This window comes from Xylocopa sonorina, chromosome 7, assembly GCF_050948175.1.
Source record: "Xylocopa sonorina isolate GNS202 chromosome 7, iyXylSono1_principal, whole genome shotgun sequence".
NCBI lineage: Eukaryota > Metazoa > Arthropoda > Insecta > Hymenoptera > Apidae > Xylocopa > Xylocopa sonorina.
Genome location: NC_135199.1, coordinates 10849738 through 10864750, shown reverse-complemented (window position 1 = coordinate 10864750; position 15013 = coordinate 10849738). Strand labels below are relative to the sequence as shown.

Here is a 15013-nt window from a genome sequence, read left to right as displayed (position 1 = left end):
AGAAATTAGGATACCTAGTGACGACGGAGACGAGTGAAAATGATTATCAGCAGTTTGAAAATTCTTTGGGAAAATAGTGCGAGATTTCGCGAATCAGATCGAACACCCTGTACACGGTGAATTCCAACGGTTTGTCCCTTTTTCCTCGGGGAGCCAGGAACTTGCATCCCCGTGAAAATTTAATCAGTCTCGGATCTATTTGCTCTGGAACTCCATTTACACCAGGAATCAATGGTCACGCTTTATCCTCGAGCCCAGCGAACTTCCTGTTTCGATCCTTCCGCGTATCGTTCGATGCTACTCGAGTAGAAGACACGAAAACAACCCTCGAAACTATTTTTCCTAGAACCGCTGTGATAAGAGTATACCAAGGAAATACCTTTCTTTTCGCTTTTAATTAAGAACGACGAGTCACAGTGCACAATGTACAGCCATAAAAATAGCAACGTCAATAATTAACAACCCACAAATATGAATTCTCTAACTACCCTTAAAATATTCGAGTTACCCTCGCTGATACTTTTCAGAAAGCATTAAAAATAAAAAACGACCTATATCTCTTCTATGAAGCTGCTATATATTTCGCTTATCCTCCACTAGATTCATTGAACCCCATCAAAGCCCCTGTTCAACCCCTGAAAACCTCCCGAAGAATTCCTCAAGGAGGACCGCCATCTCGAAGGATCTTCGAAATTCTAGCTAAGATCTGGCAGGAATCCCTTTATCGGTGGATCCAGCTGCACTCGATCGCAAGGAAGATCGATAGAACTTTCGAGGGTTCGCGGACGTCCGGCTGAGGTTCGCAGCTGAGAGAATTTCGGCGGGCGATCGAAAGATAAGTTCCCGTGGCGGTATTAAGGGCGCGTTGCCGGTTCAGTTCCGATCGTTCCGCGAAGTCACGCGTGAAACTTCCCCGACACGGGATTCCGATCGAGGCACGGTCGGTTTGCTGGATATTAAACGGACACGCGTCGGTGCCCGCAACTTTCCAAGGAATCCGTTCCACGTGACCGGGCCCTGCAGCCACTTCCGTCTTGCGAGAAGCTGCGCGCGAGGGGTGCTCGCATTTGAGCGTCTTCTGATCATTGATTTCATCGTCGATCTCGATCACGTTCGAGATGAATCGCGATTTTGTTCGATATGGAATTTTAAGGGTTGGTCTTTCGTTTTGTCGAGAGTAGCGTTCTTGGTGGGAGGAATTATTTTTCAACGCTTTTCAATTGATTAAAAGTACGCTGTTATTTACATTTGGTAAAGGTATTTCGAGAAAATCGCTGGGAATACTTTCGACAAACGTCGCTAGAGTGCTCGCACCGATCGCGTGTCGCGTTTTTCAATCCATCGCCGTCTATAAAAAAAAATCGCTCGCGCGTGACACGATCGAGAGGCTCGGAGGACCTTTCAGAAACAATCTGCGCATTTCCACCCCCTGCATCGCGCGAGAAAACAACTATAAAAAAAAAATGAAAAAAGCACGATATACGAACTCTTCTCTATTTGATATATCGAGACAATCCTCGATGCAAGACGACACAGACGAACAATCATACAAATCATCCTCACGCTATATAACTAACCCCTCTCCGCACCTACTTGTACGAGACACACGTACATGTATACACGCTCCAATTGATATCGCTCGCGGAACGCGGCAGCTCTGAAACGGAGCAATTAATACTTGCTTCGAGCGACTTTCGTTCGCGCTTAATACCAAATGACTCGTTTCTACGCGCGCTTGCAGTGTGCGGGAGGCTCGAACGCGGATCTCGAGTCTCTGTTTCAACGATATCCTTGTCAAAGCCTACGATCGAGTTCCGGAACAACGACGATTCACCCGGTAAAAAGGTGCGATTAAACGCGACACGACTCCCATGGGTAGTGTCACGCGTTCCTTCATTGAAATTAAACTGGAACGCCTCTTTGTCGAGATACGATGACTCAATTCGCGTACGATTATCGATCGACGAGGGTGGCGGGTATTTGGGGATTGTTAAAGCGTTGTCTTGGGGGCGACAGTTTCAATGAATGGTCGAAAAGGGTAGGATAAACGGAATCGAAGATGCTGGATTTTACTGGAATTGGTTTTAATTTATTTTAATGTTTTTTGTGAAATTTATTCGTACTTTTCTCGTCTTCAAAAGCGCTCAATTATTTAAATTTTTATATCGAAAATATCTTAGGACGATTCACTGGATGTGGATAGAGAATGGCATCCGTACACGTAGTAGAACGAACCTGACTTTCATTCGAACTTGTTAGAAATAAGGCGAGCCCGCAAATCTCGGTTGTCTGGAGTTAGCAGGGAGTAATCCTCGCTACGATAATCCCTCCACTAATTACATTTTTCTTTAATCTTTTCGTCCCATCTCAAGCCTTCGCGATACGTATATACACAGAGTCAGCTTGTTCAAGCCAGATATCGATCAAACTATGACCACGTGTGTCCGCGTGAAAGGCCAAATTCCGATGGAAAATGCAGACACAGAGCTGTCGAGTCTTTCGAATTTATTCCGTTTGCGATTGCTCAGAGTGGAAAGCGTAAAGGTGTGAATCTGGGATTTCGAAGAATAACGGAACGGTGTTTAGTCGTTCCACTTGCGCCTGTAGTTGGAACGTTTGAGTAGTTGCGGGCGTAGGTCTGATCGAGATTCAGTTCAGGAGTGAACTCGTGAGAGCGTTTTGCACGTGGGAGTTCAAGCGAACGCACAGTTACGCGAGGGACTCAACCGTACTGCTTCTGTGGCAGTTTGAATTTACTTAGAAAGGATTAATATGCGCGTACATCGTACACGTATAGCTCTAAAACATTATTTATAATAGTTACATATTCCCTGATTAATTTACGACTTTCGAACCAAAATTTCCCGTCAAGTTGCAACGACAATTTCAAACCTCGATGCGACTAAATAGTAGAAGACGAACGGAGGAAAAAAATGTGAAAAAATTCTAAGCAAATCCACGTCAACCATTGAAACCGTGATTTCACCCCTTAAATCATTTGGATTCGTTCTCCAGTCGAGATGAGAACTTCGAACAGCGATTCGAAACGAAAGATGGCACCGATGGAAAAAGAATTCACGGCTCGAAATCGAGAGCATCGGCTAGAGTTATGCATCCCGCGAGTTTCCCCCGTTCGAGCCCGTTTAATTGGAAATTTCAGAGGGGTGGCGGTGGCGCGGGCGCCGGTAAAAACTCGACGATGACCCGCGTCGTTTCGCCACGGTGATCGATCGCGAATCATTCGCGACACCGGAACGCCAAGTCAATTTCCCGGAGCTTGCGCGCTTTACACGCGTTCGATTAAACGCGGCGCGAACAGCGTGCCTCGTTATTGCTCGAAAGAGGGTTGCTCGAACGAGATTGTTCCGCGTTACCACCGCGGAATCACGAATTTCTATTTGCCGCCGCTCTCTTTCTATCCCTCCATTTTTCTTCGCGAAAAGAGATCCACATTGAACACGCGTACGCGTTGAATTTCATTTTTCTTCGACCATGAACGTGAAATAACGTGAAACATGAATACTTTGTCGATTGTCCGTCTGAAAGGTACTTGATGAGTTACACGTTGCTGTATTCGCATCGATAATGCACGCGATTAAAATCTGTGCCTCCCTTTCGCAAAATTCACCTGCTTTTTTTGCGGCCTTCGTTGCTGGACGCTTTTTTTTTTGTAGGGGTGAGTCGGTTTTTCATTCGCACGATCCACTGCTTGTTTTCCAGGCGGGCCAAATGCCGCGCGAAATTAGCTCAACGCGTTCACACTCCATCGGCTGACGCGTTGTGTCCATCGGTTTTTTGTCGCTTCATTTTTGCAGCCCTTTGTTCGGGGGGGGTTGATTTCGATCGACGCGATATACAAATTTCGTGTTATTTCCGTCCTCGTCGCTTATTTTCGTTCCCATTGGGAGAACAACGCTTGTAAAAAAAAAAATATATATACATTCAACCCCTGCAAACTGGAAAAGGTAGAAAAAAATCTGTTTAAACGTAAATGAAGACACGATGCGATATGGGGACGTGTATAATTAAGCGGTTTCGCGATACTCGTGAACCGATCAACATTAACGAGTTAATGGCAATCGAACTGGTGAAAGGTGAATACGATGAATACGAAAGCAGCTTGCGGTTGTCTCTTTTCGTCGATTTTCAGTGTCTAATGAGCGTACGCGAGCAATGCGATTCGTGATCCTTCGATGTTCTACTCTAACGCGATTGATCCAACGAATCGATCGTCCACTTTGGCAATCGCTTAACGATCCTCTTGATAACGTTGAATTTAAAGCTGTAATGCCAGGCTTTTTGACGTCACCGCTATAACGTGTCGAATATTATTTTCGATATTCGTAGACAATTTGGCTAGGAGATGATATTCTTTAACAACTCTTCTGTATGTTAAAAAAATAATTTCTCGGCTATTAGTTCACAGGAACGAAATAGGCAATATTTGACCACGTATGTGTATTAATTACAGCAGAAAGCACAGATTGCAAATCCTTGATAATCCTCGCTAGATTCTCGTTGACCGCAATTCGGCGTTAATGCCGCGCGGCGATACCAATAACAATATTAAACAGTAATGCTATACGTTTAATCTAATTGTGAACGTCTGAAATAACGTATGTGTTATAGAAAATCGTTGTTTACCCCTTTTGCAATACGTAAACCACCAACACCAATACCAATCTACATTCGTTCCTTTCCTTTCTTTATCAACGTCGAGTGAACAGAGCGCAAAGGGTTAACGAATAGAAGCATAAAACATCCATCGCAACCACAAAAGTATCAAAGAAAGAGGCGAAAAGCCGACGGAAAAATATCTGCTCGCAGGGAGCACCCTCGTCAAGCTCCAACCCTAACCTGAATAGCGATGCGCGTACGAACCCAGCCCGCAGCCGTCACCTTAAGCCTCGACGTCAGTCTAAAGCGACCATGCCCCGTCAGACTGAATTACCGTCGCCCTGGGTATCGCGTCTCGGCCGTTAACACGTCTCGTCGACGGCATAATTTTATCGCGTCGTTGGGTGGCTCCGAGGCGGGTGACACGAGACAATATCACCCCGCGTGGATAACTCTCGTATCCGTAGACACCGCGATGGTGTCTCGCGACAGGAGACACCACGGTCAAACTACGCCAACGACGACGGCGATGATGCTGAGATCGACGACGTCGCGCGAACGTTCGCACCATAGCTATTGGCCATCGTATGCGTAGCACTCTCTGGTGCGTTGAAAGTATTGGAAACTCGTGGAATAAAATTTCTTTGGCCAGTAGAGTCGAGATAAAAATGATCGTAGCGATGTTAATCATTCGAGAACCGAGGACTTTGCGTGGAGCTTTGAAAGCTACGTTTGTCGATTGTAAACGAAAGTCTAAGTGCAAGTGCATCGAGAAGATGCAGTCTTAGGAAAAGTGTGGACGATAATCGAACTGAGAACGCGCGTGCACGCGCGCACACGTGTATCGAGGGTGGCGCGTTAACGATGCACAGAGGGAAGAGGAGCACGCGCGTGTACACGTGTAGGAACCGCGTGTTACACGTGGAAACGTGTCTGGCGTTCGCGACAATGCCTGGGATGTATATCAGGCTGTGACTGTCATCGGTATATCTGGCCAGGCCAATATCACAGGGGCATTAGCCTGACAATGGCTGCCTGGCTGATGGAATTATCCCTGCCCGGCCTCGTACCAGCTCTAATTAACTGCCGATTAATCTTCGGTACGCTGTCTTAGATGTTTTTAAGGGCAATTGTCGAGGTTAATGGATCGTATCGTGGAAAGTGTATGGAATGCATTCCTCTGATGTATTTATTTCACGTCTTTTAAGTTTGGTTTAGCTAAGGTGCTGAACAAATGTAGACACTGAGCGGATTGTATTTTTGTAAGGGAGATGATACGAACGTCTATGTAGGCCAGACTTGTTTAGACAGTGGACAAATGTCCACTGTCAGAGATTGAAATGCATTTTTTTCTGAGACTATTAAACATCTACGTAGGTAGGCTTGTTTAAACGTCGGATACGTGTAAATACCGACTGAAACGCATTTTTTTCGATGCAAGTATGGGGTATCTATAGAGATTGAGTTTCGTTTAGACGCAGACGTTCGGCTGCAAATATTTTGCCAACGATTAGAGGCTATCGAGGCTACAGTCACGTACGAGATTGAGACGCGCAAGAAAATCCATCTCAAGTTCTAACGCACAGTATCTACATCGACCTAAATCTACTCGAACGTTAGCGCGCAAGCTTTGCTAAACTTTTCATCCGCCTACTTGCCGCGTTCTTATTTCCTTCCCCTTCCGCCCGTTTCGTTGCATCGCGTCGAAAGTTCGCCGGAGTTAGCGTTATCCAATTTTTGCAGGCGGCGTTGGCAAAAATTTCAATTAGCGATTAAATTGCCGGGGTAGTCCACTGTATCGCGATAAGCGCGATGCAATTAGGAAAAAGTTGCCCGGAAGTCGATCTCGTTCGATGCCCCCGCGCGGCTATGGACGGCACACGGTTTCGAAAGAAACGCCGAGCTAATTGGCTCCAGCCGAGAAAATGTTAACTCGATTCGAGCGAATTAGGAAAAGAGTCCGCGAGCTTCGTATTTTCTCATCTCTTTTCTTCGAACTGAATTTTTTGCAGTCGAATCCAATTGAAGGAAATATCTGTATCATCGACGTCTATTTTTTCCCCGTAAATCGTTATTTCCATATGCATCGACGGTGCAGTAATCTATGCGTCCGCAGAGGTATGGAAATTGAATGCAAATTTTCATCACGCGTTCTTTGCGACTAGATACGCGGTGCTAATTGATATGCGGATTTAGCTGCGCCTTGTTTGGTTGATCAATAGCAACACCTTGTTGACAAATGAGACGAGGATTAATTCTTCTTTAATTGCAAACTCCCCTTCAGAAAGCTCGTCACGTAGAAGTGATGAAAAAAAGCAACTCGAGCGTCACTGATAAAAAAAGAAAAAAAGAAACGTATTGTCAAGTAAATAAAAAAATAATGACAAATACCGCTGTCTATATACCGTAATAACAAACCGGACGCTAATTACGCTCGCTTGATCCACGCGAAATTACCGCTGAACAATTTTACCCGTGGAACAATTCGAACAAAACCCATCAAACAGCAGTTTATCAGAATCCGGAAGCGATCGTTCGAAGGGAGCGGCGAAAAAGCTGGAAACAATGCTCGCGGCCGTTAATGGGCAAAGTTCACCGTCCCGTCGCACAGCCCTCGAAAATTTGTTGCCGGGATCACCGCGCTCCGCCGCCCCGTTAAATCGTTACGTTATAATCGACTTCCGTCGCGGGGGCGATTAATCGCGCGGGGGCTGTCGCGCAGACGGTGAACGAGCAACGAGCCGCGAGAATTATCGCGCCGATCTCCCGCGACTACGTCGAAAATGGAGCCGTATCGTAGCCGTGACAAGATGGCCGTTGTACAGAGCGATCCGTTAAACGGAGGAACCGCAAGGGTTCGTCGGTCGAATCGAGTCTCGCCGTTCACGCGATTGATCGTGAAAACGAAAGCTGCTACGAACGGGAACCGACACGCTCTCTGAGGGGGTGGTTAAGGTTCGCTTTTATGGCTGTTGCAGCTGGGGATGCGATAAATACCACGACCTGGTTTCTGGGATATAAATATGGATTGAAGCGGAGTAGGTGGTGTCTGGGTGGGGTGTGCACTGGGTGCCCTAGCGCGAGATGGTTCAGACGCTCGGTCCTTGGAACTGACGTTACTGACACGCGTTGGTATATTCGAAGATCAGATATTTTCCACTATTTCCGTCGATATGATACTTGGTGCTTTCGAAAGCGACCGCTCAACCATCGCTTAACAATACGGTCATCGTACACACCCAAAAAAGCTACCATAGAAACTAATTCCCACTGCGTAATCGTAAACATCCTCTATTCGGTTCGCATCGCGACAAGAACTACGCGATTACCTACAATCTTCCATTATCGTCGACGAGACAGAGGGAACCTCCGCGAGGATCGTTGCCACGTAGCTTCGAACGGAACCACGCGTGTAACGTGATCGTAAACATCCCCTATTCGGTTCGCAACGCGACAAGAACTACGTAATTACCAACAATCTTCCATTATCGTCGACGGAACAGAGGGAACCTCCGCGAGGACCATTGCCACGGAGCTTCGAAGGGAACCACTCGTCCGTCTTTTACTCGCAGCACCGCGCTCGGTGATCACCCACGCGAGAGGGTATTAGCCAACGAGGAAGCCGCGTCTCGTGGCGCACAATACGTCTTTACCGTATTGATCGCCGCGTAATTCCGGATATCGCTCAGACGCTGCGGCAACGCGTGATTATGCCCGGGTTAATGTCGGCGAATCTGCTGACGTAGGGCCACGCTGTTTGCTGAATACGCGATCCCGCATTAATTATAGTAAGTCGGTGTAGCGTTATTCGGAGGGGACCTCTGTTAAAGGGTCGCGAGTGGTTCTCGGTTAATAACATCGGTCCCTCGATTGAAAAACTGATTCATACGACAGGTATTAACGTTACTCGATAGAATACAATATAGGTAGCGAAATTTTGAACATTTGCGTGAGTATTCGACGGCATCACTGTTACTTCGAACAATGGTACTTCGTTGAAAAGGATTTCGCGTAGCGACGGATGCTTTGTGATTTTATCGTGAATTGTTAATTATTGTCGTTGGTACGGGTATTATAAGTACAGTGGACGTAGGATTATATTTAATGGAAAAATATACGTAATTATATGAGTATTTGTATACGAAAAGGAATTTTAATAGATATTATTTAGATCGTTTGTTAGATATTTTTTTTATTGAAAAAGATCTACTAGAAATAAAAGGATCGAGCAAGTAAAGGAAACGGGCATCGTTTATTCAACTCTCGATTGCGAATAATGCCGACTGGAGTTATTAGACCGCGATGGGTGTTTCTGTATATCCGTATATTTTTCTCTCGAAACGCGAGGCTTCGTTGAAAAGAACAGAACCAGACAGTTTTCATCTTTTATTTCGAAGACGAGCCGGAGTGGTCCTTAATTACGGGGATAAAAGCGGGCTTTGTTCCGCGGCTGTATTCACGCGACGCGCGAAACCGAGGTGGCGCGCGTATTCAAAAGTTCCCGCGCGAACCCATTCGAGGCTCGACGGTGACCATTCGACTCTTCCTGCCCGCGAATGCGAGACGCGCGGACCCTTTTGTCTCGCGAGGTGCTCACATCCGGCGTCAGTACATTCTCGTTCAAAAGTCGCGCGGGAAAGCTTCGCCGTTTTCTTCTTTCTTTAACGCAGCTAATTTTCAAAGTTCAACCTCTCGGACCGGTTCCTCTACTTTTCATTTAAAAATGGCGTTCGACGTTCCTCGAACGTGGCAAACGTGACTACGTGACGTACATTTAAAAATCTACTACTCGTGGACGCTGCGAGCAAGTGTTCTGCGAGTGATTTGGAAAATTTGCAAAAGCTAGTTACCGTCACTTCTAACGCGCGAATGATACTTTGTATTTTATAGGAGGAAATATTTCTAAACTAAGGATACATTTATCGATTTTGTAATTGTATAAAATTCGAAGTTCGATATGCTTGTTACATCGTGAAATTCATACGAGCGCTATATAATATGTACACAATCGGAAGATTGGAAGTTGAAGGGAATCGAAGGGCTCGTCGAATCCTGTATAACTACTACAACATTTATTTCTATTATAGTTAGGTATTATAGTTATAGTTAAACACTGCGTAACCTCCGAACAGATGCGCCCCTGGGAAATAATAAAGCGAGGGAAGTAAAAAAAAAAGAACGAGAAACAAGGAAATGATACAATTCCGAATGAACGCGAACGTTCTCGATGACACTTTATGCGGGATAGAGTAGAACCCACTCGTTACGGTTAATTAACTCCTTAAATCTATTCACAGAGAGACAAAGAGAGACAGAGACACTCAAAGAATGATTAACCCCACAAACCGACACAGATACACGTGGTATATACACATACGATCCATCATCCTCGATCGACTGTTACAAACCATCCAATTAACCCTTCCAACCCAGCAGCTAGAGGATACGCCGCGTCGATCAACAGGCCTCCGTAGTTCGCGGCGGATACCAAGCATCTCGTACCGCCTTCTCCCTGAATTGACAATTATTTATACAGCGGACAACCGACGCGCTTGCAAACTCAACTTCCCTCCGTGAGACGACGAGACGAAACAGCCCTCGATTCAGATTGGAAGGGTCCGGGACGGGTCCGCGTGGTGGCCGCATCGTTCGATTCGACCGCGGTCTTCTGCCGGCGCTACGACGAGTAATACGACGGATAATGGAACACCGGGTACATCATGGGCACCGGGACGTATTCGACCACGAAGACGTTCTTGCTTCTGGGCACGAACTCTTTCGCCAGCGGGTTCAACGGGCTGGCCAACGGTAGTTCCGGTAGCAGGCTCAAGTGGCGCGCGAGCGTCTCTCGATCAACGCCGTGGAGGTCGGCGACGTTCAGATACCTCTGCCAGAGTTTTCTGCACGAGCCAATGGTAAAGAGAGCGATCGGATCGCCGACTACCGCTACCAGACACTTGGCCCGCGTGATCGCCGCGTTCAATAGTCTGGGATTGGTCAGGAAGCCGTAGTCCTTCACGTTCCTCTCCGCTGAGTAACGGCAACAGTGTCTGGTCCGCACGGTGCTTATGAACACGGCGGTGAACTGCTTCCCTTGCACGTTCAACACCCGCTCGACCGACACGTCGGAGAGCCTATACTCCCTGAGCTCCGCGCGGATCCTCTGCACCTGCTCCGCGTAGTAGGCGAGCACCCCGATCGATTTCTCGTTGTAGGTGCCCCAGCGTTCGGTGGGCCAGCTGTTACGCAGCTCCTGCACGCGGTTCACCAGCTCGTACACCTCGCTCATGTTGGCGTAGCCAGTGGAGTGGGCGTCCTGGTGGGACAGAAAGCCAGAGTTACAGTTCAGGGGTGAAAACGTTCTGTTGGAATTTCTGAAGCGGCGGATAGGCGGTTACATCGTGGTAGGCGCAGAAGGTGTCGGAGGTATTAATCGGATGTCTGACGCGGTCGCGATGAAGCAACAGGTACTCGTGGCCCGGGATCGGGATGCACGTGCGTTATGGATTTTCTGGGACGAGGCTCTGGGGAAATTTTATAGGTACGCGGGGAAGATCGAGGAGCTCGTTGTTTTTAGAGACGAACGCAATCTCATGCATACGGGATATCGGCATTCGTTCCATCAATCACTCGTCTCGCAAACCATCCCTCTGAAACGTACCTGCACTTCCATACCCTGAACAGCGTAAAACGTCAGGGGCTTTAGTACGGAATGCTTTACCAACATTTTGCTGGCGGGCTTCACGATACCGTCGTAAAACATTTCCGAGGTGAACCTGATAATGTCCTCGTGGGCACGGTAATTCTGATGCAGGTGGATTCTACAGGGATGCGTTTCAGGATACATCCCGTAGATTCTCTCTAAGAGGCTGACGCCCAGGCCTAGCTCGGTTGCCAGGTCGCTGTAAATTTCTGGCGCCAGTTGCATCTGGTCTCCGGCTAGAACCAGGCGGGTTTGTTTCGTGGCCAAGGCCAGGGGTATCAGAACCTCGCATTCTAAAGCTTGGGCGGCCTCGTCGATCACTATGTGGGTGAACGACAAGTTTAGGCAGGTTAGACAACTGGAAGTGGCTAGGGTGGTCACGACCAAGCCACAATCTCTAAGATCTTCCTCGGTGGGATCGCGAAAGGTACCGTTCTCTTTCATCAGACTGTACTCCTGAACCACTGGGTGTACCTGAAATAGGGGAATGAGAACAGACAGATGGAACGCTTCGTTCGAGATTGGATGTGGGTTTCATTCTTCCGGGCAGACATACCGTGTTCTTGGCTCTACCTTTGTAGTAGATTCTGACTGGCTTTAATCGTGGTATCTTTTCAGATTTGTACCAAACGTCGAAGAATTCTTTCACATAGAGGTCCGCCGCGCTATTGCTGTGTGTGCACAGTAGGATTTTGTACTCGGAGTTCTTAGTGAGTAACAGCCGAAGAGCCTGGGCAATGGTGAACGTTTTCCCCGTTCCAAATGGGCCCAAAAGCAAGATCGGTGGCAACGAGATCTCCGTGGAGGCTGTTATCATCGCCAAAGCCCTTTTCTGTTCCATGTTTAATAAGGACAAGCTGATGTTCGGTATCTCCCTGCTCAGCAGATCCATGAACCCGATTTCCTTCATATCCATGTGTGCTTTGTTCAGAAAAACCAGCCCCACATCGGGTAGACTGTCCACGGCTTTGTGCCATTCGCAAGACGGTAAACGGTTCAGCATGAACTGCATTTCCACGTGCAGATCCGTGTTTGCCACTAGATTCAAGGTATGCACGCATTCTTTCGATAGTCTAACGTACACCGTCTGCGTGTACTTATCCTCTATGTGCGCCTCGAATATCGCGTTCGAGGATCGTGACAAACATTTGAAGAGCACTTTATTGCAACCTCTCAGGAACAGCCTGCCGCTCTTCGTATCCTCTGAGATACTGCGGCTTAGCGCCAGCTGTGGTAAAAATGCATCATACAATTTTTTTTTAACGAATAAAAACGCGAACCAACTATACTAATTATGAGTATATAAATGTACGTATATGTTTCTGAAATTAGCAGCAATTGTAGAAAATTGTTCGAAGCAGTAGAAGAGTGTAGGAAGAGAAAGAAAGGAATAATTGCTAAAAGGAGTCGCACCTGAGCAAAGAGCTCACCAGGTGGTGCATATTTGGCAATGGTGGACGCATCACCCGCAGAGGTCAAAACGTAGTGACTCAGTAATCGCATGCTTGAAGTTTCATTGTATCGGGCTATTTGTTCGTGTCTAGCCAACTCTTCGACGGTGATCAATTCGTGTAAACGACCTCTGTAATTCTCCGGTGTTAAACAACTGTCTGTCAGAGATTCTTGAGTCAGGAAAAAGTTGCTTCGATCAGGGTACGGATAAATCATTGACAGTTTCTTCTCTTTTGGGTCCTTCGCCGCTACAAAAGGTGACTTGAACCAATAAATCATTGTCGTATCTGTATTCCACATGTTTGGATTCTGTGAAAATTGGTAGTTTGTCGCTTCGTGGATCCTGGTGAAGTCTTCGGTTGGCAAACAATCCATGCAAATCCTTTGGAGGAACACAGGGTACTCCCCGAAATAAAAGATCACGTTCTGCCTGTACGTGCCATATTTATTGGCAACGAAGCAGATTTTGATAAAATAATGCACCTTCTCCCGCTTATTCCCATTAGCATTTAACATGTTCAACTTTGAATTGTACCATTCCTGACCATTAGTTACTCCAATCTCGCTGCTATTGTATATAACCTCTCTTAACGCAAAATTCTTGCGATTCTGATCCATTGTTAGCGCTACTCTTTGCAAGTGTTTACCTAAATCAATGCAACAATGCTGGTTGACGTTCTCTATACTATACAAGAACCCTAAACGCCATCCCACATACACAAATAAAGACTACGATTATACTGAAACGGTGTTCAACGAACATTTCATAAATACTCTAATATCATTGGCAGAGACCAACGGTTTGTTCTTAAATTGTCTAACTGTTACTCGTGGAATCAGTATTGTGACCAGCTATAAACATATCCTGTCAATACGCGAACGTAAACATTGTACCAGAAAACAATGCCACTTACCGCGCGTCAGAATCATAAAGTCCCAACTGAAAATCACATTGCTACTGGTTAGCCGGCAACAGAGGCTCTTATTGACGAAGATCGAGACGTCGTTCGTCTGCTTGCACGTAAGAACCTTCTCAGGATTCTCCGATTTCACCCAGTCGCGGTGTACCTTCTCGGCGAAACCGGAAGAAAGCGGAGTGTTAGCCTCGCCGTTCATTCGGAACGTGTGGTCGACCATTGCGTACGGGAATTCTGCGCGATCCTGACAAAATTCACGACACTTTTCGCTAGGTCATATCACAGGGGCCACGGTTATTCACGTTTCCGAAGCAACAGATACACGCATTTCATTACGCATCCCCGCGATAACTCCGATCTACGACGAACACAACGCTCTTCGCTACTGATAGATCACTGTGCGCACTGCGCACGCGCGGACCGAACGGTGTCGGGGACGCTGCGCGCGCCATCTCCCGGCTATCGACCAACCTACGAACTCTGCAAAGTGATTTTATCGACGATTAAGGGGTGAAGGGTTAAACGAACTTCCCGTTCAATTTTTTATATATATAAGTGTAACAATAATTCCTGGATACGTGCAAAGAATACACTATGGGAAACGAATATTACATTTTAGAAGGAACAACTAAAGAAATTTAAAAAATAGAAAGATTTCGATTCATTTTCTATACATCACAGGTAATAATGTAATATTCTCTTACATTATTTAATTAATAACATAATAATTCGCTTTACGATACAGTAAAATATTTGTTTCATTCTCTACTTCTTTAGATACGACCAGAAACACTCAAAAACCCCCAACTAAAATCCCTCAACTCTTCACCTCCGCAACAACCATTTCTCCACCCTATTCGCGCCATCCACGAAATCAGCTTAGGAAATAGCGAGTACTGTGTACTCTGCGATCGCCTAGGACGCAAATAAACAAGCGAAAGAAAAACCATCGTACCCGCGCAGCCCATCTCTCACACCACCCTCGCCCTCCGCCTCGGCTGGCGGAGTCCAATCTCGTGGAAATTCCAGGGGGAAGATTCCCATGTAAATCGCGCAACGTTATCGAACCACCGGAAGTGGCTAAATGACGATCGCCATTATCCTGCGGGCTGGCGAAGGGTTTCGAGAGATAGAGCCAGAGTGGCGGAGATAGAGACGGATATATATGGTCGGGGCGAGGCTGGGGGGTGAGAGAGGGGTTGGTTCGAGTGTCTCCAGCGAGAGGGGCGAAGCGCGGTACCGTTCGAGGAGTGGGATCGCGGTTAGCCCCGGCTGGCTTGAAAGCTTTCGAATCGTCGACCATTTCGTGCGTTGCTCCAGGTAT

At 46.8% G+C, this 15013-nt stretch overlaps 2 protein-coding genes across 2 annotated transcripts in view; one reads left to right on the top strand and one right to left on the bottom strand.

Moving 5' to 3' along the window:
• LOC143425095 (prolyl 4-hydroxylase subunit alpha-1-like) overlaps nucleotides 1-15013 on the top strand; it is a 35558-nt gene that overhangs the window by 3174 nt on the left and 17371 nt on the right. The window lies entirely within an intron of this gene.
• On the bottom strand, nucleotides 9670-14082 carry LOC143425090 (putative helicase with zinc finger domain). The gene is made up of 5 exons (XM_076897583.1): nucleotides 13687-14082; nucleotides 12734-13419; nucleotides 11877-12548; nucleotides 11279-11794; nucleotides 9670-10933 (listed from the first exon to the last, which is right to left on the bottom strand). The coding sequence occupies exons 1-5, from the start codon at nucleotides 13907-13909 to the stop codon at nucleotides 10295-10297; spliced, it is 2736 nt and encodes a 911-aa protein (XP_076753698.1). The 5' UTR covers nucleotides 13910-14082; the 3' UTR covers nucleotides 9670-10294.